The sequence below is a fragment of the Copidosoma floridanum genome, unplaced genomic scaffold (assembly GCF_036245765.1).
Source record: "Copidosoma floridanum isolate Cflo_tuat_1 unplaced genomic scaffold, Cflo_Japanese_pri ptg000020l, whole genome shotgun sequence".
Lineage (NCBI taxonomy): Eukaryota > Metazoa > Arthropoda > Insecta > Hymenoptera > Encyrtidae > Copidosoma > Copidosoma floridanum.
This window is the reverse complement of record NW_028321897.1, coordinates 13,886,313-13,906,889: the sequence shown is the minus strand read 5'-3', so window position 1 is coordinate 13,906,889 and position 20,577 is coordinate 13,886,313. Positions and strand designations below refer to the sequence as shown.

The window sequence follows — 20,577 nt, the reverse complement described above, 5'->3', positions numbered from 1 at the left end:
TTATTAATCAGATAACAGTAAAACTACTGAATTAGGAGGATAGAAATGTCAAGGAGAATTCCGAAGTAAAAGAGGGGACCGCCTTCTCAGAGCACCTTTCACGTATTTTATCAGAAGCGACAACACTTAGCGACGGCGAAAAATACGTGTTTGTAAAATTATTAACTCAACATAGTTCATTATTTTCGGATAAAATGGGATACGTGCGAGGTTATTATCATAAACTAAAATTAACAAGGTTTAATCTAATCATACATAGAACTTATCCCATACTGTAAGCTTTTCGTAAACAAGTGGAAAAATGCATAAAAAAAATGATAAGAGATGGGATCACAGACCGAGAAATGAGTCCATATTATTACCCACTCAGGACAGTTAAAAAAGAAAATAATTTGCGCATTATCAGGTGAAGCCTAATGTCATAGCAGTATTCATACATAGTTGCATATTTCAAGGAGATCGATGGTAAAACTGCAGATTTCTTAAGTAGGTATCCAAAAAGGAAATTTGGCAAAAATAGTGATGATCTCATGCTTATACTGACAATAAATTAACTTGTCCTGAAAATAACGTATTAAAAATTAAATAACTAAAAATTTTTATAAAAGAGGGAAAGGACAATTTTTAAAAAAAAATGTGAAATAAAATAACAGAAAAGCATAAGCAAGACGATTATTATAAAAAAATTTCGAATGCAGAAAAATTAAAAAAAGGGTATTTGATTTATAAAGATCTGCTATTTTATAAAAGAAAGAACTAAGATAATTAAAAGGTAATAGTCCCAAAAAAACTAATAATAAGTGAAAAAGATAATGCATAAAAAATTGGGTCACCCGGAAGCTACAAAACATGGAGTTATATAAAACGGTTGTATTATAGTAGAGGGATGTAGCGAGATGTTAAAAGAATAACAAGAGCTTACAATGTATGCCCGAAAGTAAAACATCTGTTAAGCTCTATAGAGGGACTGTATTAAATGATTAGAGCTGAGAAGCCAGGAGATGTGGTCACGGTTAATTTTTACGGTCTTCTTCTTCGAGGTCGAGAGGCAGTAAAGGGCATGATTGTGGTCCTACATGCATTATCTAAGCTGGTGCGTTTGTATGCAATAAAAAAGGCAACCACAACGGTAACGTTGAAGAAAATGAAAGATGAATAGATAATGAAGTGTGGTAAGCCAAAACGAATTTTAAGCGATAATGGCTCTTAATTCGCCTCAATAAAATGGAATAATGCATTTAAGAGAGAAGGCGTACAAGTGCCGTACAGCTAAGTAAAACATTAGCAAACAAATCCAGTGGAGAGGGTGATGCGCAAGATAGTTAGGATGATGCGAACGTTTTGTCATGAAAATCATACGAGTTGGGATAATGTCTAGTTGCATTGCGTAGTAAAATAGAGCACGAATAAGAATGATTAGAAAAACTTGGCCATATTAAACGCGTTTAAGTGAGAAAGTGGGCAACGCCAATCGTCCCACTAATAAAACTTGATAAAACATTGCGTATCTGTGGTAACGAAAACAAACGGTCAACTCGTGTAGAGGCAGTAGCATCAGGATTGGGAGAACTTCCAAGAATTGTTTCGAATTGTTTACGTAGTATAAAAAATTAGGGTACAGTATATCTAAAAATATTTTTAAAACCAGTAAAAACGACGTATGGCATATAAATATATTGTACAAAATTTTAAGTTAAAAGGGAGAAAGTACTTGTTGCGTTAAAGTAGAAAAGGGCAAATTTCATAAAACAGAAGTATTAGGACTTGCTATTCGCAAGGGTCAGATGTATTTGACAGAAAAAAAGTATAAGCGTTAGTAAATGCCCTAATACCGAGAACTAAAAGACAACTATTTTTTTTTTTTAACTAATAACATACTACGAGCATTTCCTACCAAGTGGAGCATCACACTTCAAATCTGTATGTGGTTTAACAAAAAAAGTAGATTTTAAGTGAAATGATGAACTAAGTGAGGTGTGTTCATGGCTAGAAGGTGAAATAACCCCAGCTTCAGATTGAGACTATTATTATCTAATGCAAAAAGTTGTACAGTAGAGTACAGTGCTTAGAAAAGCAGGAACATTAGTTATTGGGCTTCAAACATTTTTTAGTAACGTGTACAGTCAAGAAATAATTTCAAAAGTTGACCATAATCTAGTAGTGTATTTTTTTGAGCCTAATGACGAAATACATCGAACTGCAGTTAGCCTTCATAAGTTTCAACTAAAGCTTGCCTTCAAATATGGTTCTCTTTCTTGTCTTATTTAACCTATAAATTAATTACAAAAATACAAAAAATAGTTATTGCAACTTATAGTCAAGATTACTTGTAGATGATAAATTGCAAAATTTTAATTAAAAATTGTTATGTAATACATTTTATTGAAGGAATTATAAATGTTATAATAGCTAGAGTTCTGAAGAAACAAGAAAAGATAAAGCATTGACCAAATACTACTCAAGGTACAGGGTGGTTGGCCGGAGAAAGAAAACCTCACCCAAAATAAGCAAAAATACTATGATAACCAAAACTAATTATACATTCAAAAAGACTTCTTAATATGGGGATATCACGTTGTTGTTCCAAATATCCCCTGAGAACATGTACAAAATATATTGCCTAAGTCACGTTTTAGTAGCGTTAAAACAAATATACCAGTGACATTGTACATTAAGTAGCTGAATGATGACACACAGCTGTGGAAGCTAGTAGTTACTTGTAAAATTTGCATAAAAAAATGGAGAACTCCATCTTACGTACTGTCAAACCCTCGACCGCTACGAAGTAAATGTTAGAAAAGGATACATAATATACAATATATATATACACAAGTGGGACTACGCCTTCCTGCGCGCTCCACGCGCCAACCCCACCTTTTATTAAGTTATAAGTGTAATTTTTTCAAAATAAGGTTTGTATTAATATTTTTGAAAGCCTTACAAAAAGATGAAATTAATTGTTAGTATGAAAATAATATGTTAAAGTATATTTAACGGAATTCGAAAGACTATGGCATTTTTCGAAAATACTTGAGAGTATATTTTCTACGCTAAGGAATGATTACTGGTCTGCTTTTAAGGAAATATGAAGAACAAGCTGCTAATTTTAAATAAAAGTGGTAAGGTTTATATATACGGACAGATGTTCTCTTGACTTTTTCACGTGGTTTATTATGTCTAAAATTTTTTTTGGTAATAATATTAGAAACAAATACAAAAAAATTTTCATTGAAGATTGTAAAGATGATCAAAATAAAGCTCTTATACATTTAAACGAAATTTTTAATTCTGAAAAAATTTCTTGTAAGGACTTCAATTTACCAGAACCAACAGAAACGATAAAAAAAATATTTATACTGACAATGATGAAAGAATATTTTTTAAACGTAAATTCCAAGATATGTTTTTACAACTCAGTCATGATAAACATAAAATTTTTTAAGAAATAATAAAATTAAAAAAAAAAATTTTTTTTATCTCTAGTCCTGGTGGATCTGGAAAAACTTTTTTATACAAAAGATTAATTTATTATTTAATATTAATTGAAAAAAAAATCTTACGATGGCTTAGACAAGTATTGCTTCTATTCTGCTTTCAAAGGGAATGACCATGTACAGAACTTTCAGACTTCCCTTAGACTTAAGCACTATTGAAAGTGCATTTTTCCAGTTCGAGACAGATAAACAAAAATTACGTAATGTAAAAGTAATTATTTAGAATGAAGCTTCTTTGGTACCAAAACAAGCGTTAGATATCGTTGATAGGACTCTAAAAGATTTATCTAGTAGTGATAAGCCTTTTGGAAATAAAATAAAAATTTTAGGTGGAGACTTTCGTCAAATTCTCCCAGTAGTAAAAAACGGAAGCAAAATTACTATTGTTCAAGAAATCATAAAATTTTTTAATTTTTGGTCTTCATTTAATATTTTTTATTTAAAAAATAATATACGTTCGATTAATAAAAAATTTTCTTCATTGCTACCGGATATGGGAGAACGCAAAATTAAAACTTTTATAATTCCTCAGACATGGATAACAAATGACTTATGTTTTTAAATTTTTAATAATGATAATGATTCCTTTATAAGTAAAGCTATATTAACATCTCACAATAAAATCAATCACTTTTTAAACAAAAAAATTTTAAATAATATGGTAGGAACATTAGTAACGTACTATAGTAGTGATAAAGCAACTCACAAAGAAATAGATAAATTAGACGATAATATTTATACTTATTTCTCTACAGAATATTTAAATAGTAGTTAAGAAGGTCTTTTCTCGCATGAATTAGATTTAAACATCAACGCTATTGTTATGTTAATACGAAACTTAAACATATCTGAAAGACTTTGCAATGGTACAAAATTACGAATTACAAAATTATTTAAATACAACATCGAAGCTGGAATAATCTTAGGTAAAAAAAAGAAAATAAAGTCTTTAGTCTAAGAATAACACTCACTACAAACAATTCTTTTTTACTACCATTTATATTGTACAGAAAACGATTTCCACTCATCTCAACTCTTCCTATGGCTATCAATAAATCTAAAGGTCAAAGTTTTGATGCCTTAGGGTTATTCTTTAGAAAACCATTATCTTCTAATGGGCAATTATATGTTGCACTGTTTAGATGTTCAAACCAAAAAAAAATTTTCATCCCAATTAAATTAGAAAACAAATTTGAAATCAAGAATATTGTTTGGAATTAAATTTTACAGTAACAAAAAAACTATTCTATGGTTCATAACTATTTTTATACTTACTTGCAAATTTTATCTTTCATCAAAAAAGCAAATTTCAGTACCGTCTAGTACCCAGATTTATGTAATCATAAACAATCCGTTTTTTGTTATATGTTTTCAGATACACCATCATGGATGCAAAATTTTATCAGTGTGACAAATGTAACTCAAAATTTTCAAATCAAGAGTGTCTATCCTCGCACGAAAAAGGTTCACGAAAAAAATTTTTTTTATATGTGATCTGTGTAGCATTATAATATTAGACAAAAAAAACTATTTTTGTCACACAAAGAAATTCCAAAACATTGAAAAAAATTTTAAGTGTATTCAATGCGAAAAAAGTTTAAAAAGAAATTATCACTTACAGAGACATTTAAAAAGTCAGGAAAAAAACGTTCAAAAAAGTATTTGTCAAAATTTTGGAAAAGATTATGTAAAAGCAGGGAACCTAAGGAGACATTTGAGAGTATGTAATTAAAATAAACATCGTAGGTAGGATAATTGTAGCAAAATTGTTTGTTACGGTCAAATAAAATTATATTTAAAAATTAGACAACTTGTAACCGTTAATCTATAAGGCTTTACGAATGTATTAATATTATATGTGGAGAAGCTAGAGGAGAGTTGGGGGGAGGAGTTGGGAGGCGGGCAGAGGGGAGGTGGGGGGAGCTAGCAAAAAAGTAGGATTACTTGAAAAATGCAAGAAAATAAAAGAATAACTACCTTATTTGGAGGGGAGCTGAGGAGGTGATAAGGGAAAGTGGGTAAAGGTGGGTGGGGGAGCGGGGAGGGGAGCAAAACCTCGCTCTAACTCTTACGACTATATAATGTAGGAAGTTATATATATACAGGATACTATTCAATGGTGTCATTTCCAGGGAACAGCGGGTAGAGCAGTTTCTTCTAAAGAAAATCCCATTTAAACTAATTTTTTAGGGCAAACAGCTTTCAAATGGAAGGCGATTAAAAATACGTTCTAAACTACCCGTAAATAAGGTTAGAAGGATATAGCGCGCCCTCATCAACTCATGACGTTGCCACGTTGTCATTGAGCTTATTTGTTGAGCAGTGACGGCTGTATACATGGCTATATCCGTGTGCGCATGCATCTGCTGTACTATACTTCTGGCAATTTGAAGGTTGGATGATACAAAATAAATACTGTCTGCTTGTTATGCTGTCATGTTTTAAAGCCATGCATCAGATGTAATTGTATAAATATTTCAAGGATAACATGTGAAATTGTGTAACAACAAGAGTGTAACGGGATAACCGTATCACTCACTAATAATCTTAAGAGTTATTAAGATTACATTGCAAATATTATAACGATAATATCTTAAATGTGACGATTTCAATTAAGTTTAAGTATCCCTTTTTAGATAAATGAACTAATATCTCATACATTTTATCGCAAACAGAAGTTCAATTAGCTGATCAAGTCGAGACTAACACAAATTTTAAGGTAATTAGTAAAAGTAAACACACATCGTCATGTACGTGTGTACTTATACATATTGATATTTGTTTGTCCAGGTGCTTTCTGTCTTAGTCACTCTCATTTTTCAGAGCACCAAGAGTAATCTTTGCATTCCGTGGGCAAGGACGGACTTTTATAGATTCTGCTTCTGAGTTCGTACAGCCCGACTGTGGAATAGATTGCCCTCTGATCTGCGAGTGCTGGTGTCTCGTCCGTGCTTCAAACATTTCTTGAGGAAGCACTTTCTATGCCAATACTTTGGACGGTAGGCATTGCATGGGATTGTTGGTGGTACTCGGCGGGTACTTGCCGGGTACTTGCCAGGCACTTGGCGGGTACTTGCCAAGCACTTGGTGGATACTTTCCGGGCACTTGGTGGGTACTTTCCGGGCACTTGGCACGTACTTGCTGGGAACTTGGCAGGTACTTGTCAGTCACTTGGTGAGCACTTAGAGGGTACTTGCCGGGTACTTCTCAGCCACTTGCTAAGCACTTGGCGGGTTCTTGCCAGGTACTTGGTGGGCACTTGGTGGGCACTTGGCGCGCACTTTGTGGGTACTTGCCAGTTACTCGGTGGGTACTTGCTGGGTACTGAGCGAGTACTTGGCAGGTACTTGCCAGGCATTTGGTGGGTATTTAAATCGGACTGACCAATCGACTGACTGACTAAAAAAAAAGCGTACCCTATGTTTATGAAAATTATGAATTTTTAAAATCAAGTATGAACAATTTTTTTCCGTTGGTGGCGCTGCTTAAAAATTGTTAACGGAGCAAATAACGTAAGTTCATAATTATTATTCCTTAATACGTATTTATTTGTACTGTAAGCGCATGTATGTGACACTTCTTATAACCTTACTTCCAAGGAATCTGTAAATTGTGTAAAAAAGTGTAAGATACATACTTTCGTAGTCAAATAGAATCTTACGTGCTTTATAAGTGTTAACCGTAAGCTATTTTAATTTATTTTTGTTTGTGTTTTACAAAGACTTACGTACTCAACAATTTATATTAATTATTACTCGATAAATCAACTTATAATTTTATACATAGTTCAAAATAAAAGCTTTACGTCATTGATGTATTATTAGGTTTATACGAAATTTTATTTAGTTTTCTACGTTTTCTACGGTTTCTACAACTCATTTAAATTTAAGGAAGTTTCTTACAAATCTATCAATGATAGTATCAAGAGATGGGTTTTCTACAAAGTTATCAGTATTCTTTTGTATATTCGTAAGAAACTATCAAAAAAGTTAGAAAGTCGGAGACAACGTAGAAAACGTAAGAAAATTGCTTCAGAAGATAAGAGTGAGTGAGACAAAATGCGCGTGGACAAAAAAATATCAATATGTATAATTACACATGTACATGATAATGTGTGTTTACTATTACTAATTATATAAAAATTTGTGTTAGTCTCAACTTGCTCAGCTTATAAAACTTCTGTTTGTGATAAAATGTATATAATATGAGCTCATTTATCTAAAAAGGGATACTAATACTCAGTTGAAATCATTACATTTAAAATATTATCGTTATAATAATTGCAATCAAATTTCAATAACTGTTATGATGATAAATATTACCATACGTTTATCCGATAACACTCTTTTTGTTACATGATTTAAAATGTTATCCTTAAAATATTCATACAGTAACATCTGATGCTTGGCTTCAAAACATGACAGCATAAGGAGCAGACAATATTTAGTTTGTAACATCCAACCTTCAAATTACCAGTGGTATAGTATAGCAGACGCTCGTGCGTGCGAACATGGTGCGAACGTGCGTGCGTGCGAAATACCCATGTATACATCTCTCACTGCTCACCAAATAAGCTCAATGACAACGTGGCAACGTAGCGAGTTCATGCGGGCGCGCCATACGCTTCTAACCTCATTTAGAAGTAGTCTGGAACGTATTTTTAATCGCCTCCAATTCAAAAGCTACTTGCCCTAAAAAATGAATTTCAACGGGCTTCGCTTCAGAAAAAATCGCTCTAAGCACTGTTCTTGGGAAATGCCACCGATAAATATCATCCTGTATGTATATACGAAAGTTCTATAAAGTGTTGTGTAAAGTCTAAAGGATATAGACTCTTTAGGATATATGCAAGGTAGCAGGTAGAGCTACAAAAGTTTAGTTACTGGAACAATACTATAAGGCAAAGAAAGTAGAGGAATCTTTTAAATTTCTTGAATCATCACGTAACGTAGCCCTAAATAAATCAGCTTTATGTATTAACCAAGCTGCCTTACACATATTCACATGTATAGTGGTTAAGGTACACCTCTCAGAGATATCTTACAAAATATTGAAACTGATACATCCCTTATTACAAGTTAAAAAGAACCTATGTTTTTAAGAACAGTTATTTCCAGGATGAAAGGTAAAGCAAGAAGATGTCTAGACATATTACCAATATATACATGAGATGATCGTTTAAACCATTTAAAGGCACACTTTGCCCTTCTGAAATTTATGCTCAATACATCACTAACATTAAAATTCCTCAGTTAAAACAGGGAGAAACTGTTCGCTACTTTTACGAGAGAATCTTTCAACTCCTTTATCAAGGCTCTACAGCAGCAAAAAAAGAGGCCACTTCCAACAACATTCCTGGAAATTAACAGCCTGATTCCAAGTAATATCTAAAAATAGTTGGCCATAAAGGATGAATGCAAGTCCTACCCAATAAGCTTTAAGCCAACATAAGGTTAAAACTCACAGAAACGTTTGAAGGTGCTAAACTTTAGAAGCCAAAGAAGTTGAAAAACCATCATACCCCAACAGTTACGCTACCATGTACAATCATAATTCACATACGTACCTTGCTAAGCAGTAATATTATACAGCAAGACAAAATACGACAGTTCACCAGCAGGTCAGACGGAAACATTTATCACTTTTTAACCTAATTAAGCCACCACACAATATGTTAATTTGATGATCCCATCATCTACAATCGCAATAATGTATCTTACTATTACAATCCTCTAGTCCTCCTGCTTTCAGAAAAATTTTCTCTACTTCGCTTAATTCAGAAGGAAAAATATTATAATACCCAGCTCTACAATAAAGAAATGTATACATTAATTAATTTGTAAAATAGTTGTCAAAATTGAATGAAACAAAATTTTATCATTCTTTGAATGAATCGTGGAAAAAACATTAGAGTTCCAACCCAACACAACACCAGAACCAATTATTAGTCTATTTAAATTTTCTTATTAACATAAGCCTACTACAGTATATATTAGGTAATTTATTGACTTTTTTTAATAGGAAATTACCCCTGTACTTGCAAAAACGTTTAGATTCCACGACAATCGCGAAATGACACTAGCTTTCGCTCAAGGTCGAATTCTTTAAATAATCAGCGAAACTTTAAACCAAATTCTTATTAACCAGGCCATTCTTTGAACAAAAACGGTGCTCGTCACCCAGACAAAGTGGTGAGAAAAAACCTAAATAAGCCTTCACTGACAAACCTATTGGTAAAATCGCCTGAGTCTCCGTCGCAAGAAACATTGGCAAAGCACCGACAGTGAGACTTAAAATTTCACAACTAAATAAAAGTAAAGAGACTTTTATCATGGATACAGGAGCTGACGTCAATGCTATAAGAAGATCTCCCTTACTACCAAATGTTATTATAAATACTAATATGAAAATTTCTCTTGTTAGGATAACTTCTTTAAATAACATAACATCAGGAGCCATTACATTAAATATATTACATAAAAATAACAACTCTCACGTCTTATCACAAGAAACACCCTCTGGTGAGACAAGAATATTGGGAATATTATTTGTAGCTGAAGGAAAAGCCAGGCTTTGTTGTGATATAAAAGCCTTGATACTAAAAAACGCCTGTAAGTCCCATTACATTTATGGAAAGAGTTGCGAACAAAAAGTGACAGAGAACGTGGACTTAAATTGCTTAATATGAAAAAATATATAAGTCAATGAAATAATTTTTATAAAATTACAGATGATATTGGTAGAATAAAAAAAAACTAGAATTCTCTGACAACTTGTCAACATTTTCAGCCCACAAGAGTAACCCTCAGTCAAAATGGTGTAAACAAAATACTGGTCAGGATAAGAGTTCTTATAGAAACTCCTGTAACGCATGCTAACAGCCACTGACAAGTATACTTGCGATTGATAGAAACTACTCCTTGTATATTTATAGGCGAAGCAGCAGACACATGCGATGAAGGTCGCAGCTCACGTTAGCTATAAGTACTAAAAAGCAGCCAGTAGAAATGTTCAGTAATTTTGTTTTAAACATAACGATATTGTAAGCAACTTTGACAAATAGTAAGAAAGTATTCACATCTATTCAATATCATGGGTAATGCTGTTTCACATACATCGTATTTACAACATAATATACTGACAACTGACACTTAATCTGTTTTTATTCAATATAATAGATATTCTTCTACTTTACACAAAAAAGTAAAGCGTCAGAACAATGGATTATTGCAAGAATAAATCACTAGCAACTTCTCTAGCCCACACCATAGTCCACTGTGGATTGTTTCCAAAAAGCCAGGGCCCAACAAAGACAAAGGACATCGTCTTGTTATAGATTACAGAAAATTGAACGCTGAAACTATCCCTGACAGTTACCTATTACCTTATATTACAGAAATAATAGAGCAAATTCATTGGCCAAAACTTTTCCCAGTATTTAATCCAGCTAGCAGATTTTATCAAATTAAAGTTTCTTGAGAAGATCCCCATAAAACAGCTCTTAGTACTCGGTATGGACATTATAAGTATACAGGTGTGCTATTTAAACTATGCAATGCACCAGCTATATTTCGGAGACTCATGAATTTTGTATATTTGGGATTACAAGCCCAATAACTATTTATTTCTTTTTGTGATACAATTGTATGTGCCAAAAATTTTGAAGAACATAAAATAAAAGCAAGAAAATTACTTAATAGAAAATCAGATGTCAGTTTAAATTTACAGCAAGATAAATGCGAACGAACAACTTCTTAAATTAAGTATTTAAGAAATAAAATAGGTGATTATAAAAAAAAACCAATTTCAAGAAACTTGGAACAGTTAAAAATTTATGGATTCCGACAAATTGCACGAAAATATGTAGAGTTTTAACACTCACGGGATATAAAAGACAGTTTGGTGAAGATCATTTGAAAATTGCAAGACTTTTAACTCTATTAGTATGAAAAAGTTGAAAATTCCATTGAACTAAGACTTAGAAAGAGAGCTCTGAGAAATTAAAATCAGCTTTGTGTGAGGTCCTGGTACTTGCATGTGTCTATCTTGACAAAGAATTTATTTTAACTACCAACGCATTTTACTTTGGTCTTGGTGCTATTTTAGACATAGGAGAGCTAAGAGAAGACCATCCTGTAGCCTACATATTTTACACTTTTAGTAAATGTAAAAGAAATTACTCTACAACTGAAACAGAGTGTTTAGCAGAAATAGCCACCGTACAACCTTCTCGATACTTTTTATACGGACGATAATTGATAGTTTACAGAGACCACGAGCCTTAAATATAAATTGAATCAATAAAAGAATCCATGAGTCACCTTAATCAATGGAGAGTCTAACTTTACAGGTACAACTACACCTATAAGTACAAGCCCGGACGTTGAAATCAAAATGCTGACGCTTTATCAAGTAACTTTGCATATTCTTGTTAAATAAATACCGTAAATAATTGCATACATTTCAAAGAAAAGCGTAAAAGAGTTAGAAAAATTTTAACTTTTGGCAGTAGCAGAAGCAGTAGTTGCTCCAATAGCTCAAGCTCTGACTCAAAGGCTAGTTATTATCAAACATTACAGGCATGTATTCACAAACACTTCAGACTCTGACGACACATGAATTCTAGATACATTGGAAAAAAAAAAAACAAGCAGGTATTGATACTCCGAAGAAGTAAATCTTTACCTTTTAGCCTCTTGATTACTAAACCAGATTCACTACCAATTTCAACCACAAACAATAATGAGACACAACAAGCAGCTATTACTGAAGCCAGTGACTTAGAAAAAGTATTTAACTTATCAGCACAACCATGCAATCCATGCTTGATCACTAACACATGAAGATGCTTTGGAAAGTAGCTTTGAGAAAAATAATAAAAAGCCTTATTCTTCAACCGATAGTTTGCAAAATACAAATCTTGCTGACCCATTCTCGTACTAAGATTATTACATACTGCCAAAACTGATCAAAACTATAGGGAATAATGGACCAGATTTAACCAAAAAACCAACAAAAGTGAATAGAATGCCGCAACAGTCTTTGCCATGGGCATAGAGGCTATAAAACTTATAGAAAAATACGGAAATTGTATTACTTTGACGGTATGAGAAAAGGTATTAAAAATTTTGTACAAAAATACGAAATTTTCCAAGAACAACAACAAACACGGATGGAAAAAAAAACCTATGATAATAACTGATACTTCAGCTAAAACTTCCTTAACAATAGCCATTGATATTGTAGGACTGTTAGCAACAACGTCCAAAAATAAACGTATATTAACCACACAATGTTCACTTCGAATATACTGTATAGCAGTAGCTATACCCAACATTCAAGCTATCACAGTCCAGATGCTCTGGCGAGACCCTTCATAGCGTCGATTTGAGTGTCTAACATAGTATTCAGAGATAATTAAAAGAGTTTTTAAAATAATATTCTAACAAATTTAGCCCAAACTTTTGGTTTCAACCTCAAGACCACCTCACCTTGTTATCCCCAATCTTATAGTTCATTAGAACGTAGCCATGACATGCTTGCAAGCTTTTAAGGAACAAAATCTACAACAAAACAGGACTGAGACCAAATTTTACCTATTACTCAATATGAAGACAATACATCGCTGCATGCAGCTACTGAGTTTACATCTTATAAATTAGTATACAACAGAAAATCATGCCCACCAAAAAGCTGTTATGAGAATCAAGAAACATCCAACAATGCAGGAATTTATTATAAGTACTAAAATGAAGTTCGTCTCATCCGTACACAATGGAAAATATTTATACTTTTGGACTGTAAGACTTTCACAAACTGTAATTAATAACTAGGTCTTCAAATGCAAAGTTTGTCCAATCACTGCCGAGAACAGCCAAATACGAACCAATGTGAAGAATGAATACCTCAAACTTAAAACAATAACCTAAAAGCTTTGAACTATTACAATTTGAGATACAACGATTTTTCTTACTAACCATTAACGTCTTTGACTCACTAATAACTGAATCTCATTGTGTAAAGAAAAAGGGTGCCCCTTCTTGAGCTCGTAGGATGGATGTTTGAGAAAATTTTGTGAACAATTTAGACGAAAGATAGAAAAAAATTTGCTTCTGAATTAAACAATACTTATTTAGCGATGAAAAACGTTTTTGTTCTCGGTGCAAACCAAACCCATGTCATACGATCAAACTTAGCAACACTTTACAAAGAAATGAAACGAACAAAAATAAAAAATCTAAAACTTACACAACAGGTACGGGGACTTACCAAATATTCGATGTATTTACCAGAACAGTAAAAGATTGATACAATCTCACAATCAATGAGCATATACATGATCCGTTTCCATAAATTCTCGTATTACATACTGCAATCCTTGTAAACATTGATGAACGCAATTAAAGCTACGACCAAAGGTCATCTTTATCTGCGTCTACTTTCATCTAAACAATTAAGTCAAATAGTAAAAGAAATTTACTCATTTGGTAACAAACATTCTTTACCAATAAATGGAATACGAATCACTATTGCTTAGTTACAAATTATTATCTGTACAACAGCTTTGATAAATGACGGATAACTAGCAGTTACAATAATATTTCCTTTAATCGGAAATGACCAACATAGTTCTTGCAAAATGCATCCACTACCCATGCCACAAAAGCATACCAAAACTTACAAGGTTACATTGATATTAGGCCAAAAACAGACTCTTTATTTATAACCCAGCACCAATTAAATTATTTTCTAGCTGATATGGACTGCATCAAAGAATGGATACACTATAGTCGATTATTACTATTTAAACCACTCTATGTAACGATTAGAAAAATCCACTATGCAACTTGTGAGTTTCTTCTCTTTACGAAGCCCACAGAAGAAGCTCTAAGAAAACGTTAAATGATATTATATAGTCCTTGAAATTCCTATAAAACCAAGTAACAACACTCACAAATGGCTGTATTCTGTAAGAGATTATCTCACACTTAGACTCATTCGTAACTAGGTTTATCACCAAGAACTAATATCGATAAGGAAATTGCTATAATAAAAATCAATTCATAATCATTAAATCGTTTATTAATAGAAACACAATTTTGCACTCAGCTCGCTATGATACATAACTGAAGAAAAAAAAAACTGTTCCCTAACATTTTTTACTTTATATATATTTTTTCTTCTATTTATAAACATCATCTATTTAATTTTTTGTGTGTGTTTTTTTTTTATTTTGGTTTCTTAAACAGGTTGCATTTCCACAACAAATATTTGCTAAAGTAAAACTTAGAGGTCAAACACTTTGCAGATATTCCCACCTCTGGTAAGGAATTATTTACCACTTCAGCAAAAGTGCATAATAAGCTGAGGTTGTATATTTCGTTCTCAGAACCTTCCCCAACTGTTGCCAACTCTGATAGGTGACGACGCTGACATACACTTGGATTACTTTTGGCTGCCATCATGTCCGTTAAACGTACAAGAAGAAATAAAAATTGTATTACTACTATGACAACAATTACTACAACTGTTTGATATATTTTACAATTAGTTCTTGAATCCTCTTTATTGGGATCAACGCTTTTGTAACTACCTCTATCACATATGAACAAGCTACCATGAACCATACGCATCGTTTCTTACCTCCAATATGCATACGTGTTTCAAAACGACGGTGTACTCCAAACCTAACATCACCATATCTCGACTTTGCTGTAGATATTACCGATAAAACCTTGTCAAGCAACAATATTTTACTACCGTCAAGAGGAAAAAAAAAACAACAAAAAGAATAGTTTTTTATGACTCCAAAACGCTTGTTTGACAATAAGTTATCTTATCTTTAATCACTCACTCCTAATCAGATCAAACCATTCCACGTCTGATATACTGGCTTTAGTTGTAATTGTAGGTCAGCACCCACTACACAGAATTCTTTATTCTACATCTAATTAAAAAACCATTCTTTTTAGGGGTACTTTAACAACCTAAGCTAAAAACAATAATAAATAGGATGCACAACAATTATAACTTACAATAAATAATTTTATAAGTTTTCTGACTTAAACAGTTGGATCTCGGCGACACATGTTATAAAAGACTTTCGTAGTCCAAACCTTATTGTTAGTAATATCTATGTTTTTTAACTTTAATAAAAAAAAAAATTAAAAAAATATCAATAAAAATTTTTTAAAAATCAAAAAAAGAGCTTTCGCCATAATAAAACAAAGTTTTACAAAATTTCTTTTTCCAGCTTACTTATACTCTGCGTTAAAGTTGTACTCGAATACTATTTTATACATTTTGTAAGCAAATCATACGTACGTGCAAAGATACTAACAAAAGACATAACGTTTTGAAGATGTCTTTCCAGCCACTGACTTTTAACAATGTTTAGTTTAACACTAGTGCACTGTAAAATTATGATCAAGCCCTACGGTGAATATTGTGTCTAATAGTAGACATAGTACCCTGACACAGTAAAGCAAGTTATGCCCAAGCCACACGTATTTTGGTGTTATGATGTGATATTCCATGCCACATACTTAACATTAATTACTTTGAAACACAGAGGTTCGTTTTTAAATTATAAAAATCCAAAGCTCGGTGATCTCGAAACATCGAGCGATACACCTGCTTCTGCAATCACGTGACACATAACCTTCTTTTTTTGAAACAAGCTACCGTCACAAAACTTAAACCACGCGTGCAACCTCTAACACTTTTATAAAAGGCTTATCTTGCAACATTAATTCACAGTGATGCATCCAAGAATGTGAATAAACAACAATTTACATATTTTTTACTGCGTATATCCACAAGAAATATCAGACACAATTTTTACTGCAACTTGTGCTCAATAAAAGATCAGTGACATTAGTAGTTTTAACCATCAATAACTGCATAATTGTTGCACCATGACTTTGCTTGTGTCAATTAAAAGTAACTAGGTCAAGCACTAATTGGTCATGTAAATCCTTAACCTGACGCGTCCTCCTTCATTTCAAGAGCGTAAGAACTCCTCGTACATAACAATATTCGCCTTTTCTCTTTGATCAGGTGCTTCAAGGCAACTATAAAGGTGTAAACGTAGGTAGTTGCTTTCTAATAAAGCTCTATGAAAATGCTCACAGCGTATGTCGCACAGTTCTTTGATTTAATCTTAACATATGTACTATGAGAGAAAACTAAAGCTACTGCATGTAATTATAATTAACATCTATAGAAAGATATTTCTATAATAAGATTTTCTTTCTTTTCTTATTTAAGGAATTTTGGGCCCACAGGGGCTTGACCAAAATAAGTATTACAATATTTTTCCGACCCCATTATAGTAATAAAGCCATGTCTAAAGCTATTAACATCGCTGCAAAAAGCTCTGTCTTTCTCTTCAGGCGCAAGCACCCAAAGGCCTGATGGCTCTGTTTTGTTTGGCCTCCGTCAGTTGTACTGGGCCAGTAGCTCCTCCCCTCTAAGCAGCGTACCATTAACACTACCTCCACATTTACAGCGGCCATTATAAGTGTATACGTATAGCTCAACTCCAAATATATAACGTATTGGTCTCTTCTCCTTTCCTGCACCCTGCACTACTGTACCGATTTGACTGACTATCAAAGTGGCTGCTTCGTTTATTGTCCAAAAACAAAAAAAAAACTATTTAATTCTGAAAGTTGTACTTCTATAGGCGCGTGCCCTACGAAGTAAATCAACGATTTTAGATTAGTGACCTTCGGAAAAAGTGTAACAGAAGTGGATTTTGCCTAATTCTTACCCATTTAGAGCATATTTATAATAACAACACACTTATAGTAACAAAGTGCAAAAATAAAAGACTTTTTTTTTTACATGGATAAAAAGTTTTTGAGATTAACAAGTTCTTTATTTTAAGTTCTTTTTTTTTTATAGTTACTTTTTTTTTACATGGATTAAAAGTTTTTGAGATTAATAACTATTATGTCACTTTAAAAATAACCGATAGAGAACATAGATATAACGTTAGTTACTGAGCAGCTATTTTATAAATTGTAGAATAATTATTAGTTTTTGTTAACTTACTTATAAAGTGATGCTCAAAAGTGTTATTACAAACTTAGTTGTTGGCTTGCAAAAATAATTATTCTGTTGTGTTGACATAGTCACAGGTTATGTTTTAATTTTTTTTTATTTTGTAGAGATTTTTAAACATAAAAAAAATTTATTGCTGTACTTGAATCTAATATATACAAAAGTTACTAATTAACTTAGTTGATTCAGTCTAAATAATGTGTTCTTTTGTTATAACGTTCTTAATATTAACATAACAGTGCTTTATATTTTATCTTATACATTATAACTGCATGTCGCCAACGTCTACAAAGGAGCAAATGGAAATTTTTTTCTCCTTAGTTCTCAAGTCAACGTAATCTTAGTATCAAATTATATTAAAAAATCGTTTTTAAAGTTTATAATCGTCAAAATTAAAATTTCAACAAAAATCTATTTTTTTCTTCTGTTTTTTCCTCATGGTAAACGTAAAAAGTTAACATTTAGCTTACAAGGTTGCAACATTAACTAATTATGTATGTCATAAGCTGATGTCGTAATAATATATAAAAATAAAGCCTAACTATTTTTCAAACATCAAAAAATACTTTAATGCGTAGTCCATAATAATGATCTTAATCTTATATGCATAAGTATAATTACAAATTAGTTTTGACTAGTAGTTCAATAGTTTTAATTACTTTTTTTTAGGATTAAAGAGCCTTGATTCCTTGGGACTTGCTCATAATCATCTTCATGAAGTTCCAGCTCGAGCTTTTTCTTACCTGACACTTCTGAATTCATTAGAACTTGAAGGAAATCAAATATCTCACGTCGATTCAGATGCATTCATTGGCTTGGAAGGTAAAATAGTTTTCTAACTACTTAGCACAATTTTTTTTCTTACTTGTAGTTTTAAGGTTGTTAAAGATATGTGATAGGTAGTAAACTTGATGAAACTTACGCCTCCAATGAATATTGAAGAGCTCTTGATGGATCCTTCACTGCTTAATAAGCCATAGGATCAGCTGATGTTTAACCATGCTACTTAATATGCTTATAATTCAGCAAGACTTTTATTATTTAAATACCACTTGATCTGTTTATGAATCATAAAGACCTTTATAATCCGAATAAAAATATATTACCTAAACAATAATTGTTGACTTTGATCTTGTAATATGTATTGTAACATTGTATTACACTGTTTTTGTCAACTCAACAACCATTGATTCAATTATTTAGGGATGAATATTGAGATTTTATTCAGATTAACAACATAACTAACACCAATTACTTAATAAATAACCTTATAACTGAATAATCGGACCAGTAAATATAGTGGACTTTTGCATAGTAGCGGAGCACTGTATGCCTTGTTTGTAAAATTTAGAAATATGTTCTTAAACAAGGAAAGCCAGTGCGATCGCTGTTTATAGAATCGACGCGTAAGTCATTTTCGTTAAAGTGCACAAAAATTAAAGTCGTTGCTTTACAGAAGTATTAATTTGTCTTCTTTATTGTTCAAACAACTGAATAAGAAATGCAAAAATATTTTGTACAGCTACATTACAGAGTCAACTTAAAAATAAACATTACTTGAAGTGTAAATGCTTTGTGGTAGAAGACGTGCTGGAATATTTTAAAACTTGTAGTTTTTTCAGCTAACGCCTTGTTTGGCTGTATTTCAAACGTATCTTTTTTTACACATCTTTTTCGATGGTTGCTTTTTATTTGTTTTAAGGCTTATTTATCTTTTAGATGAATTTTTCTTCCATTATTAATAACATTATTCTAGGGCTTTTACTGTTTTATATAATTTAAAGCAAAAGTTAAGTATGAATCTCAACTTATTGTTTCTTCTTCTTACTGATTAATATTGAGTTTTCTAACCTGTTCTCTATTATTACGTAATTTTTTCTTTTTTATTTTTTTTTATCTTGTACATTGACCACATTATTTTGGTGTCTGGTAGTGCTGCTGCTGCTCTTGATGCTATTGCTTTTGTTAAAATATATTCAAACAATATTTACGTTATAGACAACAGTTTAACTGTCACTTGATATCAACATGCTTATACTTGTTAAACTATTTATATGAGCTAGAATATAATAGTGGCAATTAATATGCTCAAGCAAACATTTTGTACATAAATAAAGGCTACTAACCTAGCGAAAATAAAATACATAATGTATTACTTTAACTTAACGTCCAGTAGGGCTATGACTTAATCTTTATTACGATGTAATTTTTAGTTAAAGAAAAATAATAATAAGTTAGAAGTCTTTACAGTATATAATGATGCTAAAATTGGCAGCATCTTTGAAGTAAACGTGAAATATCTCAAAAAAATTCTAGTTGCTAACAACGATTTACTTTTTTGTGCTAGATGTATAGTCATATTTAAAAAAATAAGAACAACACTGTGTTGTAGTATGAAAACCAATATTTATTCCTCTATTTAGCCTTTCATTAAGCTGTAAGTCATAATCTTTGCGAAAAAAAAAATCTCTAGTATAACAATAACATCAGAGTCTACAACTTAAAAAAGTTTTGGGTTACAATTATACAAAATGTAAAAATGCGAAAAATAAATTTAATTAAATGTTTCTTAAGTTATTTAATGATTAACTTTACCAATTCGTAATTCGAAAAAATGAAGAATAAGCAGAAATGAGTCGATGTAGGGCTTTTAAATCATTATGGAACTTAATATGGCCCTTAGGTGTATTAACAGGTGTAAATTAGGTGTATTAAACGAATTAAGCTAGTAAGCCCGTCCTAGATTTAATATATGCAATAATAATAATAAACAACTGACACGATGAAATTCATACAGGAAAATTAATATTCGTCATACTTAGCGTTTGTGACTTATTTTAAGCAGTATTATACAATTTTCACTAAGATTTTATAAGAAGTTATATTAGAGATTAGTTTTTTACACTGATACAAATAGTCTCATGTATGAAATGACAAATATTATTTTTGAATTATTGTGAAAAATATTTTAGAATTTCACATATCTGTTAATGCAAGAGATAACGATTTAATATA

General features: G+C 31.8%; 1 protein-coding gene across 1 annotated transcript in view; it reads left to right on the top strand.

Moving 5' to 3' along the window:
- The window catches only part of LOC106637462 (uncharacterized), an 877,306-nt gene that overhangs the window by 497,323 nt on the left and 359,406 nt on the right, over positions 1-20,577 (top strand). Inside the window, exon 5 of the mRNA XM_089593884.1 lies at positions 18,232-18,384. Coding sequence (XP_089450010.1) covers positions 18,232-18,384 — 153 coding nt within the window. The remainder of the gene's footprint in view (positions 1-18,231; positions 18,385-20,577) is intronic.